The 26093-nt window shown below is 36.0% G+C and overlaps 1 protein-coding gene across 1 annotated transcript in view; it reads left to right on the top strand.

The window, feature by feature from the left end:
* Window positions 1-26093, top strand: part of Galntl6 (polypeptide N-acetylgalactosaminyltransferase like 6) — a 1089910-nt gene that overhangs the window by 389285 nt on the left and 674532 nt on the right. The window contains exon 2 of the mRNA XM_051182453.1: window positions 7139-7247. Within this exon, the coding sequence (XP_051038410.1) occupies window positions 7139-7247 (109 nt within the window). The remainder of the gene's footprint in view (window positions 1-7138; window positions 7248-26093) is intronic.

Below are 26093 nucleotides of genomic sequence, written 5' to 3'. Positions count from 1 at the left end.
TTTTTCATATCCATAATATTGCTTTTCTGTAGTGTCCAATTGTCTAAAGGAAAATGGAAGGTGATGTTAATGTACAAGAAATTTAGTCAGGCCCAGTGTATGAATTCAAATATATCACTATATCATATTAATATTTATATTAATAGATATCACTCTGTATAATGTATCATTTATATAACATTGTTTTTGCAATTGAACTATAACTTTCAAAAGATTGAAATATTAAGCAAATATTCAATAAAAGAATTGAGATGTTAAAAATTGATATTAGTTTACTGTTTTATGATAAGTCAATGCTACATGCTTACTCTGATTTACTGCTTAAAATTTCATTTGATGTAGATACAAGAAGTACTGGTTTTATTAGACTAAATCCATACCAGTTTATTAAAGGAATGACAGGTGTTATAGAGTCCCTGTCCATCATTAGAAATCCCAGTTTATAATTGTTTCTATGGATTCAGAATCCTTCTACAAGATCAGAGTATCTTACAAATAAAACGTCAAGTATTTCATATATAGTTTATTGTGAAATACGTCAATTTATTCATTGATAAAACCTATGATAGGTTTTAGAATACATTTGTTCTTCCACATGACATACTAATATAATATCACCACATTATACTGTGATTAAAAAAAAGATTTCTCTAACAGAAATGGCAAAGATCATCTTATTCTTATTCACAAGTTGTTTTGTTTTACAGAGGTAGCTCTCGGAAGAAATTTTATAACTAGATAGTTTCCTTTGTAACATGGTAGTCTTCAAATATATCAGTCCCGAGAACATGTATACCACATGTATCATGAACTCACCCCACATTTTATCTTTCTGTCCCTGGTAACACATTACAAGCACTTTCCAGCCATCCTGGTCCCACAGCAACATAAACCCCAAATAACACACAGAGACACTGTATTTGTTATGAAACTGTTGGCCTGTAACTAGTGTTTCTTATTGGCTACCTCTGTTTTAAATGTAAACTCATTTCTATCAATCTAAGTGTTTCCCCATGGTCTTACCAGAGATAGGGTCTGGACTGTTTAGTCCTCTTGTTCCTACATTTTGACTCTCTCTATTACATCTCCCAGAATCCTCCTTGTTCCATACTCCTGCATATCTTGCTTCCCTATAGGCCAACAGTGCTTTATTTATTAACTAACAAGAGAAACATATTTACAGAGTGACATCTCCCATCAGTAACTTGTTGCCTAGAAACCTTCTCTTGATCCACACAAAAGTATATTAATTTTTGATAAATTCTGTGTTCAAGTTCTAACTACTCTATATGGTTTCTGGTTAAAGCATTCTTTCTTTTTCTTGGTATTCTTTTATAGTTAATTAAATGTGACAGTATAATTAAGAATAAAATGTTCACAGAAAGTGTTCTTACATATAAATGGTTGACCTACTGATGGGTCTGAAATAGAGGACTCATGAAGGTATAATGCTTTTCATATTTATCTTACAACATAGTTGTAGACAATGGATCTGCATCTCTATAATCATGCAGGGGCATAGGATTTGAAAAGGCAGGAAGGTAGCAAAGGGGCACAAGCTCAAAAGGAAAGGTCAGACCACTAATGGGTCATTTACTAGATGAGTATACTTTTGGAATTGTTACTACTATACAGATACACTGCAATTGATTCAGTTATTTTTTTAATTTAATTTATTATTTTACATGTCAATCCCAGTTCCCTTTCCCTTCCTACCTCCATCCCTTTTACCCTCTCTGCCCCCTCACATGCACCCTGACCACCCTCCCCTCCCATCCCCCCACCCTTATTCCACAAGTAGGGCAATGCCATCCAGGTGCGGTCATGTAGATCTGTCAGGTCATTTGAAGTAGGGACTAGGATTTCTTTCCTGTCTCTAGGTTAAGGCTGTATCCCTCCATGGGGAATGTGTCCCCAAGATCCTTTTGTGCTCCAGAGATACATCCTGGTTCCACTGTCTGAGGTCCCTTAGACTGCTCAGTCCTTCTGGCTGAGACCCATATTCTGGGGGACCTGAGCCAGTCCCATGCTGGCTTCCCAGCTATCAGTCTGGGGGGGGGGGTCCCATCAGCTCCTCCTTGTGCAGGTAAGCTGTCTTTATGTGTTTTCGCAACCCGGTCTTGTCCTCTCCGTTTTCATCTGGATTCTAGTTCGACTCAGTGTTTAGGTATGGGTGTTTCCTTCTGTTTCCAACAGGTATTACATGAGGGCTCCATGGATAAGTTAGTTGTTGATAGCCTTTCCACGGTTGCTCAAATTGTTAGTTGGCAGCAGTCTTGTAGGTCTCTAGACCTTTCTTTAGGTTCAGTTTTCTCTTCCAACCAATAATGGCTTCCTCTTTTATGCTCTCTCTCTCTCTCTCTCTCTCTCTCTCTCTCTCTCTCTCTCTCTCTCCCCCTCTCCCCTATCTTCTATTCCTACTCTGACTCAATCTTCCTAGTCACACGTGCTTTCCTCTCCTCCCCCTCTCTTTCTCCTACTCTCCACTCATTGATCCCCACTTCCCCTGTGCTCTGGGGGACTTGTCCCTTCCCCCTTCTGTGAGGGACTTTATATGTTGATTCAGTTTCTTTAGCCCACCATTGTGTCAGGTAGGAAGGATATAAGAATATCCTTAATCATAGGCTGTCAGTGAGGAGACTATTCCAGAAATTATGGCACATAGTCTTCTGATTAGTTGAACTAATCATAACTGTGTCACTCTTCCACTCATGAACTCTTTAGTAAGCAGAAAAACATCAACCTGAGAACAAGACATCTGTCCTTTGCTTCTATTTAGTTTCCTTTATTAATACACATGTGTCAGGACTGATGTGCTGTGTTTCTTATCATTTGCATTGCTGCTTGGTGACAAGCTGTGATGTAGGTAGAAGTGGCATTAACAGGAAATCCTCAGACATCATTTATGAAGGTGTAGAAGGTGTATAGTGTCAGATATTTTGCTTTAGCATGATCCCTCCTCCAACATAAAGCATTCTTACTATGCCAGCTAACCTTACAGGATCACAACACTGATTAATAACACATAAGACATGAACACAGTATTCAAGATGTTTGTTTTACAGAAAACCAATGCTGGACACTACTTTCAACGTTCAATTATACAAGAACGTCTATATCTGTAATGTTAACCAGGAATGTCCTCACCCTGTCTCCTTTCCTGCAAGATCTCTTTTATGAAACAAGTATTTTAAACTTTATCTTTTTTGGTTAACTTTTATTATCTTTATTTAACTATATGCTTTCAATTTTTAGGTAACATGTACATTGCTTGTCTTTGATAATTTTTGTGATATTAGTTTTATTTACTAAATTACTACTAAAATTCATTTACTATATCCCTTTATTATATCTATATCACTGATTTTTGTTTAGCAAATTGTCAGGTTAGAATATTCATACAGAATCAAATAGCAAATACTTTTATCCTTCTCTTTTGTACATTGTTTCTCATCAAGCCTAATTTACTGTCCCAATTTTCCCACTTTATTAGGGTTTTTAATTTTGTTGTTGTTTCTCCCTCCAAGATACTGCAGTGGATTACAGGCTTGCTTGAATTTACTATGTGCCCAGTCCTCCTATTTTACACCCACATTCAGGGGGGCCTGGTTTGGTCCTATGTTGGTTCACCAGCTGTCAGACTGGAGTCCATAAGTTCCTACTTCCTTAGGTCAGCTCTTTCTTTGAGTTTTCACAGTGTGGTCTTGGCCACTTTGCTCATCATTCTTCCCTCTCCGAAAGTGGATTCTAGTCATTTGTCTTAATGCTTAGCTGTGGATCTCTGCTTTTGCTTCCATCAGCTACTGGATGAAGGCTTTAGGATGGCATATAAGGTAGTCACCAATCTCACTATAGGGGAAGGATATTTAAGGTAGCCTCTCCAATATTGCTTAGATTCTTACTCGAGGTCATCCTTGAGGATCTCTGTACAATTCTCTACTGCCAGATTTCTCTTTAAACCTATAATGTCTGGCTCCCACTATTGATAGGTCTCTTTTCTTGCTCTCCTCTATCTCCTTATTGAATCATCCCTCGTGTTCTCCTCTCTCTCCACTTCTCCCCTCCTGTTTCCCCTCCCTCCCCTCCCCCATGCTCCCAATTTGTTCAGGGGCTCTTGTCCCTTTCCCCTTCACTGGGGGATCATGTATGTCTCTCTTATAGTCCTCCTTGTTTCCTAGCTCCTCTGGAGGTATGGATTTTATTCTGGCAAACCTTTGCTCTATGTCTAATATCTGTATATGAGTGAGTATATATGATGCTTGTCTTTCTTTTCTGTACCTGGGTTACCTCACTTATTATGGTTTTTCTAGTTCCCTTCATTTGCCTGGGAATTTCAAGATTCCATTGTTTTTTCCCGCTGAGTAGTAATCCATTGTGTAAATGTACCATATTTTGTGTATCCATTCTTCTGTTATCAGGGTTGAGGGAGGTGGGTGGGGGACAATAGGTTGGCTCTGGGTTCTGGGTATTACAAATAGTACTTCTGTTAACATAGTTGATCAGATGTTCTTATTGGGTATATGCATAAGAGTGGAATTGCTGGATCTTGAGATAGATTGGTTCCCATTTTCCTGAGGAACTGCCATACTGATTGGCAAAGTGGTTGTACAAGTTTACACTCCCACCAGCAATAGAGGACTGTTCGCCTTTTTTTCACATCCTCTCCAGCATAAACTGTCATTGGTGTTTTCATTTTAGCCATTCTGATGCCTGCTGGCCAATAAGATGCTGGCTGCTGACCATTCTTGTGCCATTGCCCCATGTGAGGTTACTGTGCTAGCCCAGAATACTGGTCTGGGACCCAAGAAGACCTATTTCTTCCAAGCTTTAGGCATCACCACTAAAATCTCCAGGGCCACCAATGAAATCCTCTGTGGTGTGCAGCTGATAAAAGCTGGAGACAAAGGAGCCAGGAAAGCCCACACTGCTGAACATGGCGAACATCTCTTCTCCTTTCTCCTTCCCGCTGGTCATCCAGCAGATGTTTGGCAATGCCATCAATTATAACCCGGAAGTGCTTGACATCACAGAGCAGACTCTGCACTCTAGCTTCCTAGAGGGTGTCTGAAGTGTTGCTAGTGTTTGTCTGCAGATTGGTTACCTGAATGTTGTCTCAGTGCTACACTCTACGATCAATGGGTACAATCGGGATCTGGCTTTGTGGAGACTGAGTATATATTCCTACTTGCTGAAAAGGTCAAGGCCTTTTTGGTTGATCTATCTGCATTTGCTGTTGCTGGCCCTGTGGCTGCCACCACCAATGCTGCTTCTGCTGCAGCCCCAGCCAAGGTCGAAGCCTAGGAAGAGTCGGAGGAATCAGATTAGGACGCGGGATTTGGTCTCTTTGGTCCCTCAAAGCAACCAAATCAGCCATATCAGCCATTCTAATTTGAGTAACATACATGTAAAGAAAATGTTACTTCTGAAAAAAAAAAAAAGAAGCCTGTTATAATTTTGCTCTCAAATTCTTGAGCTGCCTTACAAACAAGATTTTTTTTTTTCATTTATGTTAAGTTCGTGACAATCCAACTATTGGTTTTCTGGATGTCTCTTTTATGTCCTTTCTTTTGTAGAGAATATAAATATGAAGTAAGAGTTACAATGAGTTCTCTAAGTTAAGTATACTCAAACAAGGGAAACGCAGCATGCTAAGTAACCAGAGAGCGTTTTTGTTTCATAATTTTTTTCCAAGTACCATGTCAAATCTATTCATTTGCAAGCCATGTTTAAAAGTAAGCATTATCTATGTGGATATAGGTTTTTATTATTGTTCACTAGTTATAAAAAAATACATGGCTAATATAAATAATAGGATGTATGCTCTAAATGCAATTCCTTATAAATTTTAGCTTTTCCTATATTAAGTAATCTCATCTTCATTGCTGTTCATATTTCACATATTGTCTCCATTATCTTTCTTCTTTGTCTTTTTTCCTGTTTCCTACCACAAAGACCTATACTGTTACAAAAGGTTGAACTGGGTACATTTGTCATCTAAACAGGAAAATCTTTTCTCTGACTTAAACCCTCTTGTTCTATTTAAAACATTACATTTTATTTTTATCCTTTCATAACATGATTATTCTATAAGCTATAAGAATAAAACAATGGTAAATAAAGAGGTGAAATGAAAATAACACCTAAAACTAAAAAGTGGGATATTCTTTTTGCCTTGAAAATGCTCTTAAGGAAAAATACATAATTGGATTTATTCATTTTCACCAAATTGACTTTTCCTACCTTGTATAATTTGCTTCCTTATGTAATATATAAATTATTTATGTGATTACTATGATTGTTAAAATAAATTTCTTTCAAAGTAATTTTGTGTCTTATTCTAAACCATTGACATGATTTATGAAATAAAGGTACTCAAGCAATGTAAGCAAGAGATATTTCCAAATTGGTATCACCATACATAAGATGTGTGTCCTAACTACAGTTGAAGGCTGGGTGTCCAATTGAACCTTCAGTGTAAACATGAACTGTACTTTACCCAAAATCAGATAGAATTCAGTACACTGATGTCACCTAAGGCCACAATGGCAGTCTTCAAAGAGTAATTTAAAACTTGATGTGGGCACAGTGCTTTCAACAAAGTTGTTATAATTCTCTAGGCTTCAGTTTAATTTCCAGAAAAATTGGGATTTGCCACCAAAGGTTGTTACTATAATTTAAAAGTTCAATATTTAAAGCATTTCATATAGTGCCAATCTCAGTGAACATTCAATGAACAGTTGTTGATAACATTAAAAAGCCATTCAAATATTTTTGATCAAAACAAATAATACTTTATCAGTCACAAGCAAAATTAATTTAGCATATCAATAGCTACACATTAAGCAAATGGAAACAACTAGGGAGCATAAGCTGTGCTCAACAAAGTGTCTAGATTAAATAAAATGTTTAATGACACGGGGTTGTAGGAGCGGCATTTTCTCATTTCAAGGGTTAAAAAGGGTGGTTCCAAATGTTGGTTTTTCCAGTCAGTAGCAATGATTTTCATCTCAAACTACTCAGAGGAGCCATTTAATTAACAAATGTTCTTGCATTGCCTGTTATGAGCCCTGCTGTGTTTACCAACCATGCAGAAGAAAATACATCCTTTTTTATGCTTGAATACTTTCCTTTTCCACAGACATTTCCACTGGGCCTTGGAGATGGGCCGTTCTATTCATGGACAGATGGTCTGAGAAGAAAAGACTGGCATGACTATGAAAGCATTCAGAAAGAGGCTTTGCGCTCAGGTACGAACTTCAGAGTAAGACAAAGCACTGCTTTTACGTCAGGGTTTTGCTGGTCACTGCAAAGTTCTCATGTCAGTTTTGCTTTCCCATGCAGTAAAGATGCCTGTCTCATGGGAACACTGGGCATCAACAATGGGCAGAACCAAAATGACTTTGAATTTCATACAAGACTTTCTTTCCCTTGCTGCAGAGAGGCCATTGAAAATTGGCACATCTATATTATCTTGTCATTCTAAGCCTTTTAAAATGATTCTATAAATAATCTTGGGATTTTTCATTGAAACATGAACTGGTAAATAAGAGCCAGAATAACACATTTGGATGGATTATGTCTAAATGGCAATGCAAAGCAATTCAGTCATGCCACAAGTTTTAGGTATTTTATCTGGCCATAACAATTTCATAAATTTCAGCATTTGGGAATCTGAAGTTGGTGATACTTGGACTAATGGTTCAATAGGACCAACTATGTTTGAATTTGTGTAGCATTGTAGCTAGGTATTATAGATAACAGAAAGAAATTATAGGTAAGTTCTTGTAGAAATATTGACAAGATCGGAGTTGTGCAATTAAAAATTCAGAAGAGTGCACCAGTAGAAATCTATGGAAGAGGAATGGCACATACCAGGCAGGCCACATTATCTCCCTCAGTAGATTTTTCCCAGTAAATAGGGTTACTACTGTTTGGAAAGATAATTTAATAGCAGTGATCTGCTGCATCTGGGTCAAGTCAGAAGTATAGCTATGACTACCCAGTATGAGGTCGTCCTGGTCAACCTTCCACAAACTCATCACCTCAGGAAAATTGTAGTGAAAGTGTTACATTGTCCTGACATTGTACAGTGCTGCTCTATTTCAGGTAGAACTGATCTAATTATAGCTCTTTTCAGTCTTTTCTCCCAGTCTTTTCATTTTCATCAAGCATAACCAACCTCTCTATTTTATTAAAGCAACTTGCCCCAAAGATAATACCTGTTTTAAGAGAATTGATCTCTTTTAGATATCATCTTCCCACATTGACCATGAGCCAATAAAAAAAAAAATCACAAAACTGTTTTCCTCACCACCTGCTTCACCTGTTAATACTCTCATCTCCTATTTTCATCAGATTTAGTCCACCTGTATTAATCTGACCATCTGTTCCTTATGCTTCAAGATGCAGAAGCCCTTTTGGACATGTTTACTTTAACCTTGTCAGCTGAATCTGTAACAAAATAAAAATAATAAAAATTTCAACAAATATAGAACAGAGGTTTAGTACTAAGTGCATTGTTAAATCTCAGAATAATTTTGTTAGCTAGAAACTCATATAAAACTGTGTAATATAATGAATATCAATTAGATATCATCCTGTAGAGCTAAGTAAGAATCAGAATCTTTTCAACCTTCCTGCCCCTATTTCTGACATCAAAAAGTAGTGTAATATTTGAATATGGAGTAATAACATATCTATGGGACAAAGACACAATAGGTTAAAATTCTAGCTTTTCCATTTATGAACTACCTAACAAATCAATTTATGCTTCCAACATCCTAGTTTGCAGAAATTCCATAATGATTGGATAATTGATATAGAAATGATGTGTAAGTTGGTTCTTCCTTCCTCTCTTCTGCCTTTCTCCCCTCTATCTTTCCTTCCCCTTTTCTCCTGCTTTCTCTCTTCTGTTCTCTTTTTCATTCTCACTATGAGATCCTGGCCTGATACCTCTGCATCTAGCCTAGTGCTGTGGTTGGAAGTTAAACCCCACACCCATATGCTGATAATTTCCTAAGGATAGGCCATGCCAATGTTCTGTACTATTTATTCAAAAGCTTACAAAATGTACCTTGTACAATTAAAGTCTAAATCTCTATGTCCATTTTCATATGGAAGAATTTAATAATCTAGCAATTATATATATTTTAGCTGACTGAACATTCAAATTTCATAGTGTTTAGTGGAATTTATTTTTTGCCATCATCTGAGTGTTAAATAGTGTATATTAAATTTCTGTATTTTAATGGTATCTTTTGGAGCCCTTAATCCCATTCAAAAAACAAAGCTCTAAATATTAATACAATAGCTCATATATATAATCTTTATAATAATTATTAACTTGCTATTAAGGAAATAATGAGTGACATTTTTGCTTATGTTTTCCAAAGATGTGTCACTGCACATCCTTCTATTTTTTTTGATAGACGTGAAGAGAATACACATACAGTTTAAAATTTTTGATTATAAAATTTACTAATAAATTAAAAACATAATGTTTACCAAATTATCTATTTCAAGTTAAATCAGGCTTATTAATTGTGATTCAGGGAGGCTCATAAGTTGATTTTCAAGTTTTTAAGTGCAAATCTTAGGATACTAATATTATATAGATTTTTACATATTTTTAAAGCTTTATTACCATTATACCTGACATATAGAAATGTTAAGAATGTTTAATATCAATTGGAATTTAGGAAATTCTGAATGTTATAGTTGTCTAATCATATCATTTAGAATTTTCAGTGTTGGAATTAATAATATTTGGGAGTTTTGATGATGCAGTGTTAATGTTCTTGACCTTATTATTTTAGTTCTACCTTTGACTTTATACAATGTCTACAATAGCAAATTAAATCCTCTTTTTAAGATTGTATGTATAACTATCATTTCTCATCTATCTAATTTCTTCATCGTATATGTACTTTGGCGCGATTACTAAAATGATACAAGACTCTTTGGCAAACACATTTCTAAAATTTATTCTGGTTAGCTAAGACCATGGGGTTTATTTTTACTTATGTGAATAGGTATGTGTTTGTGTGTGTGTGTGTGTGTGTGTACGCGCATGCATGCATGCATGCGTGTGTGTGTGTGTGTGTGTGTGTGTGTGTGTGTGTGTGTTTGGGGGTTCACATGTGCCATAGTGTGCATGAGAAAGAGAGAGGATAACATTCAGGAGGCAATTATTTCCTTTCAGAGTGAGATTTCGAGGATGAACATGAGTAATCAGGTTTGCAAGGCAGTTACTGTTATGTGATGAACTGCCTTAGTAATCTGGATTTAGTTTTATACAGCAAAAAACCTGTTGAATTCATGAAGATTTTAGTTTATGTGTATTTAAAGAGTAATTGATATCTCTCCTTTAATTTGATATTTGGATAATTCTTCAAATAAAAGCCAGATGCATATTTTAGAGGTAACCAGATAACATCAGAAAGAGAGAGAGAGACAGAGTCAGAGACAGAGGAAGGAAGGAAGAAAGGAAGGAAGGAAGAAAGGAAGAAAGAAAGGAAGGAAGGAAGAAAAGAAAAAAATATAATTTTGGTATAATAGCATGACTCGGGCATCTTTTATTGATGCATCATGTAGCTTAAAACATCATCTGATATTCTTTTCTTACATGAAAAAATGTTTATTGTTAATACTTTACTGACATGTACACTAGGATGTTGTATTCTCAAAAGACGGTCATAATGATATTTGTTGGGAGATGATCAACTTAGGAAAGGACCAAAATTATATTCATTAACATTAATTGATTTAAAGTTAAATGTTAATAAAATAGTGCCTTTAATGGGCATCATATAATCAGGAAAGTGTAAAATGAAAAGATTCTATTGAGATGTCTCATCTATATGTCCAAAAATAGAATTAAATTTATCTGATACTAAACTGAGTAAAAATCATCTAGGGAAAATTTCCTTCAGTCTTACATTCTGAAAATAGAAATGTAGAAACATCTCAAGAGATTTATTAATCTGAAATCCATTTGTATTAAAATACAGATAATGTTATCTTTTAAAAATAGTTCATTTGGGGGAGTGGAGATTTAGTTCAATGCTAGACTACTTACTTGCCTAGGAATCACAAAGTCCTAGGTTTAATTCCCATAACTGAAAATTCAATTCAATTTAGCTACTCTAATTTTTTTAATATCTCTCAGTTTAGAAATATCTACTTTTCACATGTAAGAATGCATGAGATTTATTAGTCTTATTTCCCTCATTGGTAAAATATGTTCTGATGATCACACCTATCATAGATATTTAAAATGTTAATTAAATTGTCCAATTAAAATGCTTATGCTGTTCTCTAAATTATATTTTTGTATTCACATAACCTTGTCTCCTGTCTAACTATAATTTGAATTGGCTGTCTTAAGCATTCACATAAATCAATATAGAAAAACTTGCAAACATTTTCACTGTAGGTGGTGGATTAATTTGCACTTTGAATAAACTTCTCTCTTAGGCTAGCATTTATAATATAGAGTATTTTGTGAAATTCTGCCTCATATCAATGTTGTCCTAGTATTGTATTTATGACTTATACAAACATCCCTTTCATATGGTACAGTTGTGATTATTATCAAATTGTTTCTGTGTAAAAAGCACATATTTTTCAAAGGTCATAGGTAGATCATAATCCTTCATTATGAAAGGTGAAAATGTGTTTTGCTGTGGAGAGATGGATTCTAATAAAAATGCTCAGAGACAAACTGATGAACATCTAGTAAAGCAAAGTATTTGATTCAGCACAGATCTAAGAAATCAAAGTCTAATAGGGTATTTTGCCTGAAAATCATTTTGCAAAATTTTTCTGCTCTAATTATTTTTCCTAGTTGGAATCATTGCCTGCATAGCTAAGTGAAAATGAAACTTACAACTCTATTTCCTACCAATAGCCAAAATGAAAACCCATACATCCACTGTATCTAAAATGTTCATGTTAACAACAGTGACAGAGTCAATTTGATACTTCATGAAGTTTGCTACTGTTGGGCTTTGCCTTTTAATGACAAGACAGACACCATCCTTATGCACAAAGGTACATATTTGTGTAGCATGTATAAGCTTTAGAAAGAAGAGTAAAGTATCTGAAAATTGAGCTTGAGTCTTTGATGATCTGGATCATGATATCAACATTATGGCATTAAGAAAATATTGCAGTTGCTTCATGATTCTATAACAATCCTGAGATGCCCATGATTGAAAGGACCCATTTATTTGAACCCAGATTGCTACTAATGAATTGTATTATATTTTAGTCACGATTTCAAAGAAATTCGAGTTATTACTTGGCTCTTATATCAAAATCCATATCCAGAGACTGGCCCAATTATATCATTAATGAATTATGAGCCTTTTTTGCCCCCATTTAATAATGAGTGAAGAAATGTGTTTTTATTCATGAGGAAAGGTACAATGCCATTGCAGGAGATTATCATCACAAACATACCTTACAATTTGTCTTCATAAACTTTGACTTCATAGCACCAGGTCTTAAGTACCCAGATAAAAGCAAATGTTATTCTGACATTTTGCAACTGCAAACATGTGACATAAATTTTCTTTAGGAATGCTAGAAGCCTAGGACATGGATATTATTACTTGAATGAAAGAAAGATTACTGACCCTAATTTGTCTTATAAATTTGCATTATTTATAAAGAATAATTCATGAAATAATGGAAAATACAAGAGTGAATAGCTAATCTAATTTGGTGAAGTGTTTGATGTGCTGATATGAAATGACTAGGAGAGCACAATGAAATTAACATCAAGTATTTGATAATGATGTGAATCGCTATGGTGACCAACTGAGCCTTAGGGTTCCAACTTTGTTATTGAATGAAAATAAACTAACTAAATTAACTTATCAGGCAGTGGCCTACATAATAATCCAATAAAATTTAATAGTACATGTTAATTTGACTGTAGATATTAGAATCCTGATCATTTGTTCAATATTATATCTTTGAATTACACTTAGTAAAGAATCAACTGAAATTATGGCAAAAGGTTTGTGACTAGAAAATTAGTAGAGCCATATTCATTTTGTAATCTCACATTTTATAGTGGCAAATAATTTTATGCACATAACAAAATATTTATCATTTCACATAAGCATTGCAATTATTTTTGATTCAAAACAAAAGCAGATATTTTCATTATACTTTAGGACAAAAACCTTTTGTTTTTTACTATGTATTCCTTTGTGTTTATACTAAATTTTTCTTACTTTTTCTTTCTATGTGTATATTGTTTTGACATATAGAGAGTGATTTCTTATACCTGAATACCCATGAACAGAAATCTCAGGAAAACAAAAATTAATAGTATTTTACCTAAAAAAATTTTGTTCAGGAAAGTTAAGGGAGAGTATATATATATATATATATATATATATATATATATATATATATATGTGTGTGTGTGTGTGTGTGTGTGTGTGTAATATGTATATATATTATATATTTAATGTATACTCTATATAAAGCAATACAGATTCTATATTTTACACAGTCTAATGACAGCAACATTGCTCATTCTTATCATCTTAGTTATTGTTCCTCACCTCCACTCTTTATGCTTCTAATGTAAGTAATGTAAGTAATGTAAGTAAACTTAATTGTACTCTCTCAACCAATGCCTTTTTTTTTATAGAACTCAAAATCACATCCAATATATTTTTATCCTATATCCTCCCTACTTCCCTACCTGCATAACTTTAAGTTGTCTTCATATATTTAATAAATATACAAACATACAAAAACAAGAAACACATCTCTCCCCCAAAGATTAACAGGTATATGACTTAACACAAAAGGCTGAAAAATTCCTGTATGTCCTTCCTCATCTGACCATTTAAGAAACCAAGTACTACATTCTGGAGCCATAGCAGTTCCTTTTGAAATGTCCTGGCTGTCCACACCAAAAGCAAGTCTTTGGCCTGGCTCCTCCATTTTTCCCACTTCTTTAAATAACTGAAGCTATAACATGGACCATAAATGTGATGACCATCTATGTCCCAACATATGTGTATATAGTCATTAAGACTTTTGGACTTATGGGGACATAAAGCCTCTTTACAATACTTGTTTGCATTTTCAAATGCCAATTGTTTAACTTTGGGCATGGCATTTTCAACATCACCAAATATGCGGCCTGCCAGCTGTAGGAGGTGGTCTTCAAATTCTGAATAGGGCTCAGACTGTCCCTGCAACACCTTGAATATTTGATCTCCTGCAGCCTCATTAGGCAAGGCTTCCCAAGCTCTAGTAGCAGCAGCATTAATTTGTGCATAGACCTCTAGGTCAAAAAGAATTTGAGTTGCAAGGGTAGCATTATTGCCTTCCACTTGTTGCACTCATGAGCATATCTGAATTCCTAGCAGGAAATCCGGCAACAGCATTACTTCGCGTGTTTCCTTGCAAATTTCTTGAAATTCGCCTCTCCAGAGCAAATAGTCACCCCCATTTAGTACGGCTCTACAGAGCTGCATACAATCACTAGGGGTGTAATTTGACGCTGGGAAAGACTCAAAAATTGAGTAAAAGGAGCATGGGCCCATAAGCAGTGGGCTTTAAGCTGTTTTATATCCTTAAAATTTAATGGGCTGTGCTCCCTAACCCTGTTATCCTGAGGATCCACTGTCTCAATCACTGGAAACCTGTCTTTCCTTTTCTAATGCTTCTACCTTGTTCTAAATCTTGAACTTCCTCAAAAGTCCTATTCATCCATGCCATTTCTTTTACTTTATTGCAATGAATTCTTTAGCTGTCTTGTTTTAATCCTGGTGCCCTGTCTTTTCAATAGGGCCACTAATTGCCCACTGAACATTTCCTTACAGTTACTGGCACCCATCCTTCTATACACCCTCATTCACTTACTTTTGCCGGCCGGCATTCGAGGGCTATCTCTTAGGTGATCCTTTATTTCCCAATCTCGGCAGGACCTCCACTTGTAGCGCCCGTGCTACAATCTGTTCCACAAATCGGGCGAAGGCCTAGAGATTGAAATAAAGACAAGACAACGGGTTATTCGTCCAATGGCAAAGTCAGAACACCAAAAGCAGCCGAATGCCGTTTATTGAGGGGCAAGAACGGGCTTAAATACTGACTTATAGCACAGTGGAAAATTACAGGAATTTTTTGGCTTAGCTCCTCCCTGTGTTGTCACGAGGTGTGTGTCACAAGATGTGTTGTCACGAGATGTGTTGTCATGGGAAGAGTACCAACAAAAGCCTTGGGGCAAGGAGTTCCTGCCAACAGCTTCAGGCTAGCTCAAGGTGCCTTGTGGGTCCACGCAGGGCCCTACACAATTCTGTTCCACTAAAACATTGTATTAGAATGTACACCAGGCAGGACTCACAGGGCCCTGGAGAAATGGGTAGAATACTTCCCTCTTCCATATTGTGTTGTTATCCATTCATTAAGCCTACAGTTCCGTCTAACAGAAAACCTTTAAAAAATAGTTCATCTAGTCAGTTTACACAAAACGATTCAGCTATAGAGTTGTCAATCAAACTGGAAATCTGTAAGAGTATCACCAACTTTATGATCTTCATATTGTCTATCACCATGGAATTGGCTTCTACTGCAAACTCTTTCTGTTCCAGACACTAGGACCTTCCATCATAATAGACAGAAAACTTTCCAAAGCAATAAAACAAAACAACTCCCCTCATACTGTTGCACTCAAAGATTTGTTTGGTTACAGTAACACAAAAACATCCAACATAAAAGTTAATCCTATAAGGTTTAAAATGAAAGTATGTATATGGTTAAGTTTCTAGTATTAAATGTCAAAACAGCACAGTGGTGGACATTATTAAATATAGCTAAATCATGTATTGTCTTAATGGAGCTTTCAATTAAGCTAGCAACAAGAGAAAGACAAGACTTGCAACTGATAAATACAAGTTAATCAAAGGATCTTGTGTTACAATGTGGTAGACATTTCTATAATGAGAAATCAACATTTTGTTAAAACAGTCACCATTGATGGCATAAGATCTTAGCTGCACAAATAACACACTCTTGATGAGGCATCTTTTTCACTTGTGCAGAAAAATGTCAAGAATAAGTGACAAAAATAGCAGAATTTACACTAAAGATTATGAATTCTTCTTTTATCTTTTATTCTCTTTAGCTTTTAGAAGTTAACATATCAGTTCCACTCTTTCCATACATATAAAATCCAGGAATGTTTGCATTTAATCATACATTCAATAACCATTTCTTTATTATTATAATCATTATTATGTTTTCAGTTTTACTGAAAAGACTCTTTTTTCATTCAGTATATCCTGATTAATGTTCCCCTCTCTCTAATTCGCCTAGTTTCTATCTACTCCTCCCTTCAGATCCACTCATTTCTCTCATTAGAAAAGTATGGCCTTCCAAGAAATAACCAAACATGACCAAATAGAATGTATTAAGTGTCTTAGTTAAGGTTTCTATTGCTGTGAAGAGACACCATGACCACTGCAACTTATAAAGTAAAAACATTTACTTGCAGTGGCTTACATTTTTGGAGGTTCAACCCATTATCATTGTTGTGCAACATAGTGTTGCAAAAGGCAGAGTGCTGGAGAAGTAGCTGAGAGTCCTACATTTTTAGTCACAAACAACAGGAAGTGGTCTGACTTATAGGGTGTATCTTGGGCCTATATAAGATCATCCCCGTGACATAATTCCTCCCATGAGACCATACCTACTCCAAAACATCCACATCTCCTAGAAGTGCCATTCAATGTGGAGGTTTTCCTCTATTGTTTCTTCACTGCCTGAGTTTCTCACTTCATTCCTTGTATTCTGTTAATGCAGCTTGCCTTTGCCATTCCTGCTTAAATTCCTAATTTTTCATTTCCAGATTTCCTTCAGTTTGGATTTTCTTTATAGATTCTATTTCTGTTTATAGGACTTGAACAGTTTCATTCATTTCCTTCAAGGTCTTGTTTTTGCTTTCTTGGACTTCTTTTAGGGATTTATTAATTTCTTCTTTAATGACCTCTATCAAGTTCAGGTGGTCTTAAAGCCTTTTTCTTGTGCTTCAGCTATGTTAGAAATATTCAAGGCCTGCTGTAGTGGGATAGGTAGACTTTGATGCAAATACATGGTCCTGAAATCTGCTTTTGTTGTGCTCATCTGCTGGCATCTTGACATCTGGTATTGTGATCATATTTTTTAGGTGCTGATTTGTCTTTTTTGGATGATGTTTTATTCCTCGATTTCTATTTATTTTCTGAATTTTCAGAAAGTGTCATGCCTGTGACTTCCCTGATATGAAAGTTACTGGACCTAAGACTATGCGTTTCTGGGTAATGGGAGCTCATAATTAGGGGTGGAGAAAAGCTAGGGATCTGAAGGAAGGGAAGAACATTGTTCAGTCAGGATCTGCTTATTTCATCTCCTAAGAATGGGGGATGAACAGTGAAAAGAGGTCACCACAGAAGGTCTGCTATATTTTTGGGCATGAGACTGGGTGTGAATATAGAGGGTCAACAGGAGATGGAAAAGATCTATAGACAGCTTACCTGCTTTCTTGGCTGCTGTAGTCTGTGGTTTAGTTGGGAGTGCCTGCTGGAGTTGGGGGCTGAGACAAAACAACCAGTGGAGATAGGTAGGTGGGGCCGACATTTGTGAGATTAACAGAAGAATTGAGCAGAGGGGGAAAATGGACTACAGCGGGTGTTCTGATGAAGAGGTTGGATAAGACTAGGGATTGGAAAGGAGAGAAAGGTGAATGATTTTAGTTAGCTAACTGTTTCCCTGGTCTGTCTGCTGGTGTGTTCACAGGAAATACCTGCTAGTATTGGAGGCTGGGATACTGTGATGAGGTTGGAGACAGAATGTTGGGGGCCAGGACAGGACAGGGGAGGGGATCTTGTAATTCCTTATGGGTGGGATCAGTGAGGAATGGGAGGATTGCAACAGGTTTTCTGCTTCAGAGCTTGGAAAATGCTGGGTGTTGGATTTGAAGGAGCAGAAGGAAAGGTGTGGTTGACTCTGCTCTGGCAGAATCAGCCCTTGGGTTAGTCATGGAAGATGTTGGAATTGGGGGCTGAGACAAAGCAAAAAGTGTTGGTAGGGGGACAAGAAGGGGAATATCTCTAAAGGAGATGGAAGCAGGAGTCAGGGAAGACTACCATAGGAATTTTGATAGATTGGGGATTAGATTTGGGTGACGAGAAAGAGAAGAGCCAGTAGCCATTTCTTAAAGTATACAGCAGCATTTGGGGTAAACATTTTTCATACATTCTTAAACAGAATAAAAATAACAAAGAAGACAGAGCACAAAGAACCTGCCATAAAGGGATTAAAGCCAACTTGTCCTGTGGGATCCATGTATTTCAGAGAGCACTGATTGTCATTTCCAACAGGAAAGGAGTTAAAAAGAACCAAGGTCAGAGAAATTTCACTCAGTTTATCTAGCTGCTTTAATTACCATTAATTAGGGTACTTCCTAATTGAAAAGAGCTCCATATTTGGTTGTTTGGGTATTTACTTATTTACTTATTGGGATATGCAACTACCATGGTACATGTGCACATGTCAAAGACCAATCCGATGGTGTGGATTTTCTTCTTCCAACCATTTGCCATGAGAACGACCTTAGGTTCTCTGGCTGGACACCAGTTTTCTATACAAACTGAGCCACTGAGCCAGCACAAGGTGTGATTTTTAAAGTACTAGGACTTTCATGAATGTTTCCATATTCCTAATTAGTTATGGAAAGTTGCTCAGTCACTTTCTTAACACAAATAATTATGAAAATGGGAGACAAAAATTCAAACACAAGATAAATTAGTTTGGTATTGCAATGTGTCTCCAAACAGCTGTGCTAAAGGCTCTTGTGGCCTTAATAATTTCATGTTTTAAGCCATTGTTTAATGTCAAAAGAGACTGTAAGATTCCTTTTCCCCTAGAGAGTTGATATTTCAAATAAAAATCCTGCAAACATGCAATTATTCTATCTTTAACAAAAGAGCTTAAAACACTGCTTAACTTAGTTCTTATTGGTTTGACAGCCCTCCACCACTTCCTGGCATTAGAGTTAACACAGTGTGGTTTGTAGGTGCATGGAAATAGCTTCTTTCTACTTGTTTTTTTTTTTTTAATTCTTTCTGCTTTTTTTCTGTTTTTTTTTTAATTATTTGACTTCCAAGTAAACAGAAAAATAATTAGTTCATCCTGTCAGTTAATTGAAAGAGTTCAAAACAATAGTGATTTCTCAAAATATTAAGAGTATGAACTAAATATTTTAAAATACACACCCTAGTAACATTCTTTATTTAATAATAGTATGTGTGCATGTGTGTGTGTGCATGTATGTGTGTGTGTGTGTGTGCCGTATTCATAGACATATGTGTGTTCACATACATGCTGATCCTAGAGATTGACACTGTTTATTATTGACCCTGTTTATCTTTCCAATCACTTGCCATACTTTTAAAGGAACCATCTCATTTTAACCCTGGAGTTGATAATTAAGCTAGACAAGCTGGTGGGCAAATGGCAGGCATCCTCTTGTCTCTAATTCCTCTATTTAGTGCTGGGATTACAAGCACACACAATCACACTAATGTTTTCACTTGTTAAACTTGTCATGATGAATTCATGGCAAACACTGATCTGAATGAGAAATCCCTCTGGCCCCTATGCCTGATATTTCTAATAGCTAGCGCCTCTTCTTTTCTCCCCCATTACTTTTCTACTTTTGTCTATTTAATTATCTTACTTCCAGCCTCATTATGAGTACACATACATATCTCTATTGTTATGTATCTATGCATATACAAACACTGCTTGGAAAATATTTAAGCCAACTCTTGATGGTGACTATATATCTGATAATTGTATGTCAAAAATTTAACTTTAATCTTTTTTTTAAATGATAAGTATATTTTATGTATATTTGAATTGAAAAATTAAATGAAGCAGGAACTTAACTTATTGATAAATAGTGAAAAGATAATCAACTATATGTGTAGTTAACTAATATTCTAGCACCTGCTACTTACAGTTAATTATGTCAATCCAGATAAATTTATTACATACTTCTATGGTTCTGTGAATGTATATATGTATGAAGAATATTTTACAAGTACTGAATTTATAATGGGCATATTAATTATCCCAGTGCTATTACTTGACAATATGTCATGGCCATTTTACTAAAGATTTTACAGCTGTCTAAAATGTCACCCATTTCTCATCATTGCCTTGAATTGACTAAGTTCATTTTGCTCTCTACTGTTTTACTTCTTCTGCAAAGCCTGTTAATCAACTAAGATTATCATTTATTCCTTTAACCACGCCATGCTTTTGTTCCTCCATTGCCATTGCTAACCTTCCTGGTTCAAGTGTCCACCATTTTTCATCTGGATTCTAACACCCCTTTCACCCCTTTCATCTCCTTTATTATTTACTCTGGGTTAGTTTACCCACAGAGTGACTGTAAGACTTTTATTTTTGTCAATCTGTGTGTGTGTGTGTGTGTGTGTGTGTGTGTGTGTGTGTGTGTGTGTGTGTGTAGACAGTGGATGGGGAGGCCAGGAGGCAACATAGAGGAGTAGACTCACTTCTTGCAACATGTGGATCTGAAGGAATGAGCTCAGATAACAGTCTTGTCTAGAAGCACACTTTACCCACTACACCCTCTTCCTAGTCCCACAGAGACATTTTCAAACCATAGTTAAACCGTGCTTTGATCCCAATGCACTCACATAAATCATTTAAATTAAAAGGTCACTGTCACAAATTTGAGTAAGACCCAAACATTTTCATCTGAATTGAGTCCCTAAGACATCTGACCCTCTCACTTTTCTGTCCTGATTTACTTCTCTGGCCATGGATCCCTATATGCTACACAGATTGCATCCTTGCACGAAACCTTGTACCAAATCAGAATATTTCCCAATCCTTTCTAATCCATTTATGTCTTGTCATTTTACGTAAAGACATTATCTCACTATCACAATTTTATTTACAAAGCACTTAATACCTCTGAAAATTTTTCATGTAAAAATGAATTGATAAAACAATTTAACACCTTTCTCAGCCTTCTGAAGTTTACTCTCTGATAGCTGTGCGGTATTTATTGCATTTACCTCCATGGTCCTAAGCAGGAAATAACTTCTTATGGTTAATTGTGGCAAACAGCCTTTCACACACTATTCTGCTATGCTGTAAAATTAAAGAGCTTTGCTGTTTGACAATAATTCGTTTGCTTGTGATTAGTAAATGATTAATGAATGATGTCAGCATAATACAGCAGCCATGTTTGTTTGTTCATGTCTTTACCTAGGTTAATATGTTAAGGGATTACGGCAAGCCTTCTCTAATTAAACAGAAAGCCTAGTAATATAGGAAGTTTATAATTAAAGCATAAAATCTTAAAGCAAAATTCTTCTTTATTTATAATGCAGTTTGTTCATTGGCAACAAGGACTGTCTTACCTTGCACCAATATTATCTAAAAGAACTTCAAATAATCAGCTGTAAGTACATCAAGGTCTGCCCTACAGGCTTAAAAATCATTTATTGAAAAGTCTACACTACAGGTTCCCATTCTTTCTAATGCTATAACCCTTTAATACAGTTCCTCATGTTGTAAAGACCCCCAAACCAAATTTTTTGTTATTTCATAAATGTAATTTTGCTAGTTATGAGTCATAATCCAAATAATTTTGCAGGTAAAGGTTTTCCAAAAGGGTTGAGCCCCACAGGTTCAGAACCTCTGATGTGCACCATCACTTAGCTCTCAAGATTGCAAGAAGCATATCTTTACATGGTGAATGACTTTTCCATGCACATCTTAAACAGAGAAACATAGACTGCAAGGTTCAGTGGAAAAGGGCTGATTCTACATACAAACAGCTGGCAGCAATTGCATGGTATTCTTCTATTTGTGGCCTTGGTATAAGGCTCTACAGATTTGGCATGGTTTTTCACACCTCTGCTGTTCCCTGTTAAGTAAGCTGGTTAATAGAAAACAGAAAGGTTTCATAATGTACATTTGATATATCAGCACAAAAGTTTGAACTTAATACTATTCATTAGTAAGAACTCAACAGTTCGAGGCTCACTATAGGAATAAATAAATAAATAAATCAGAAAATTACTCCCATTATATATTTAAATCATCCCAGTTTTTAGTGTTTTGAGAATAATACTATTTAATACTTATATGAAGTCATATGTGCACAAGTATTTACTTGTGATCACTTAGTTATATATAATATTTATTTTAATAAGAGTCTGCTTAGTAGTCATTCAGTATACACTCTATCCATTCTCCTATTTAGTCAACATGTATTTACTGCTTATATACTAAGACTTAGCCATGTTTAACGTTCTCAGTATTTTGTTATAAATAAGAGTGTTTTCTTTTAAGTTTTGCTATAACTCTAAAATCATGTAGCCCTAAATCAAAATACATCATTTGATTTAGGAAATTATTGAACAAAAATATCTTAAACATTGTGCTGACTTTTTGTATAGGCATTTTGGACATTTTATTCCCTAGCCTCAGTTAATATGGTATGTACTGCTGTATTTCCATGTTTGTGGGCACATATGTGGGGTATGTATGCACATGGTATAGGAGTATATGGGAATATGTGGGCACACACTTATAGGGAAGTTCAAAGTTTATAATGGAAATCACCCACAATTGTTCATGTTATTCATTGAGGCAGTCTCTCAATCATACCTCAGGTCATTTATATGCTTCTTCTCTAACCATCTTGATCCAAGACTATAATTACAATCAGATCACCATAGCCACCTAGCTTTTGCTTTGGTCCAAGGTATCCAAAATATGTTCTCTCTTCATTTTGAAGCTAAGTACTTAGTCACTGGGCAAACTTTGTCTCCTATCTGTTGTTTTTCTTGGGGGGGGGGATTCTGCTTTAAGGCCTTGTTTTATTGGTGGTGGTGGTGGCAAAATCTGTGGGGTTTTTTTTTTTTTTGAACTTTTCATTTATCTTGTTAAAAGTTCACACAAACACATCCAAGCTGTCAAATAATCATAATTTTTCTGAACAAGCTTATGTTCACAAATCTAAGAATCATAGGGAATTGTTGTTTCATTTGTTTGTTTTTAAAAAATATTCCTAAAATATATTGTAATAACATTTTCCTTTCTCCCAACTCCTCCCAGATCTATCTCACCCACCCAATGCCATGCCCTTCCTCTTTCTCTCTCACTAGAATACTGGCAAATATAAATAAAAAGTCAAACAAGAAAACATAAACAAAAGAAACACATAACCCACAAAGAGAAATAGATATATAGATAGATAATAGATAGGTAGATAGATAGATATGCTAAATTGAGAACCATAATATACAAGCAAAAGACTAGTGGGCTAAAAAAAATGGCAGACAAAACATTATAAGATAAAAAGTCTACACTATACAGAGTTCATTTTATTTAGCCATGTACTGCTAAGCTACACTCTAGTGTGGTTTATATAGGCAGTGAGATTCCATGGAAGGAAAGTAATTTTTCTTTTAAACTTAGATATCAATTAGTTAGGGATGGAACATCTTGCTCAGGAATAGGAGCTTGTGATCACTTCCTCCTCTCAGCACTGGGAACCCCATGTGGATGTTTGTATGGTTTTTCATTTAGAAAATCCCTGATTATCATAAGTCAGTACTACTATTTCTTCTCAATGATTACAATTCACCTTTATCATCCTACAAATAGATATATAAGTAGCTTAAAATGTTATTGCATGTTCCCTATGTAAGGAAATGGTCTATTTATTTTTAAATAGACATGTGATCTTGTTTCTATTGTTTAAAATCAGCAAAAATATTTTTAAAAAATTAGAAACAAGGTTTTTTTTTACATATCAATCCCAACTTCCCCTCCTCCCCTGTTCTCACCAGCCCCTTATCCCATTCATTCCCTTTCTGCTCCCCATGGAGGATGAGACTTGTCTGGGGATCTTCAAAGTCTGTCATATCATTTGCAGCAGGAGCCAGGCCCTTCCCCATGTGTCTAGGCTGAGAGAGCAACCTTCTATGTGGAATGGACTCCCAAAGTCCATTCATACACGAGACATAAATATTGATCCACTACCAGATGCCCCATATATTGCCCAGGTCTACTAACTGACACCCACGTTCAGTTCAGGGGGTCTGGGTCAGTCCTATGCTGGTTTCCCAGCTATCAGTCTGGGGTCCATGAGCTCCCTCTTGTACAGGTCAGCTAATTCTGTGGGTTTCTCCAACCTGGTCTTGACCCCTTTGCTCATCACTCCTCCCTCTCTGCAACTGAATTCTAGGATATTGGTTCAGTGAAAATGTTGTTCTCTTCAAATGAGTTTATTTTAATTAGGGTTTTACTGCTTTGAAGAAACACCATGACCATAGCAATTCTTATAAAGAAAACATTTTAACTGGGGCTGGCATATATATATATATATATATATATATATATATATATATATATATCAAGAAGCATGGTGGCTTGCAGGCAGACTTGGTGTTGGAGGGTTAGCTGAGAGTTCTACATGTGAATCCTGAAGCAATAGAAAGGGACTGTGATTCACTGGCCAGGTTTGAGCATCTGAGACCTCAAAGCACACCCTCAGTGACACACTTCAACCAACAAAATGACACCTACTTCAGTAATGTCACACCTCCTAATAGTGACAATCTCTTTAAGCCTATGGGTTTATTTTCATTCAAACTACCACAGAGTCTCACTGGGAATAGCAACAATCCTTAAGTGCAGTCTCTAGGTCTAGTAATAGATGGGCAACACAAATGAACTCAATGGCATCTTTGGAGTTTCTTTGTTTCACAAACTTTTGTTAGCATGTTTTGTTTTCTTTATCTTTTTCTTTCTTTCTTGTCTTTTTTTTAACTTACAGATCAATTTTGTATACATTAGATACTCTGGTTTTATATTTTTAAATTGGATTACTGTGTAGGAACATGTGTCCTTGGAGGCTATTCTGAAACTAGTTCAGTAGACCGGGCTGGCCTTGAACTCACAGAGATCTGTCTGTCTCTGCCTTCCAAGTGCTGGTATTAAAAGTGTGTATCACCAATGTCCAGTTTAATATTATTCATTAGATGCCTGTGTCTTTTCTTTTTTAAAAATTTGTTTATATTTTTCGTAAAAGACATCCTTATCAAAGCCTCCTCTCACTCTACTCCTTTTAACCCGCAAACTTGCCTTTCACCCAGATCCACTGGTCCTCTCTTTCCCTTCAGAAAAGAGCAGGTTCCCAAAGATTTCAACCAAATTTGACAGAAGGAGATGCAAAAAGACTAGGCAAGAACATGCATATCAAGGCCAAACAAAGCAATCCAGTAGGAAGAAAAGTGTAATAAGAACCTACAAAAGAATCAGAGGCACCCCCCACTGTCAGGAGTCCCCCCCAAAAAAAAACAAAAACCCAAGATATACAATCACAGCATATTTCTAGAGGACCTAATGCAGATCTATGTAGGCTCCATGATTGCATGCTTCAGTCCCAGTGAACTCCTATGAGACCTTATTAGTTTATTCTGTGAAATGGTTTCCTGGTATCCTCTGCCCCTCTGGTTCCTATCTTTCTTCCTCCTCTTCTGCAGGTTTCCCCAAGCTCTACCTGTTTGTGCTCTCTGCATCTGTTCTCATCTGCTGCCATGGTGAACCTCTCTGATGGCAACTGAGCTTGGCAATGATCTAAATACATTTATTTATAAATTTTTACTTTTGAACAAACATGTTTTGTTCTACCCTATGTCTCTTGGCCATCCAGCTCTAGTTCCTGGCCACCCAGGAAGTATTGGACATGGGCTTCCTCTCAAAGCAAGTTTCTTAAGTTAGACCAGCAAATTGTTGGTCATTCACACAAGCTCTGAGCCACTATCATCATAGGGCATCTTGCAGGCAGGACAAGTTATAGGATGAAAGTTTTGTGGCTGGGTTGGTGTCCTAGTCCAAACACTGGAAGCTATGCCTGGTTAAAGATGGTTAGCTCAAAGTCCGTATCCTCCATTTCCAGGAATGCTCCCTAACGTTCCCTCATAGGTTCAAGGAACTTTCTACTACACTATTATTCCATATTGATCCTT

The sequence above is a fragment of the Phodopus roborovskii genome, unplaced genomic scaffold, assembly GCF_943737965.1.
Source record: "Phodopus roborovskii unplaced genomic scaffold, PHOROB, whole genome shotgun sequence".
Taxonomy (NCBI): Eukaryota; Metazoa; Chordata; class Mammalia; order Rodentia; family Cricetidae; genus Phodopus; species Phodopus roborovskii.
The sequence above is the reverse complement of the archived record's forward strand: the minus strand, read 5'-3'. Positions and strand labels throughout refer to the sequence as shown.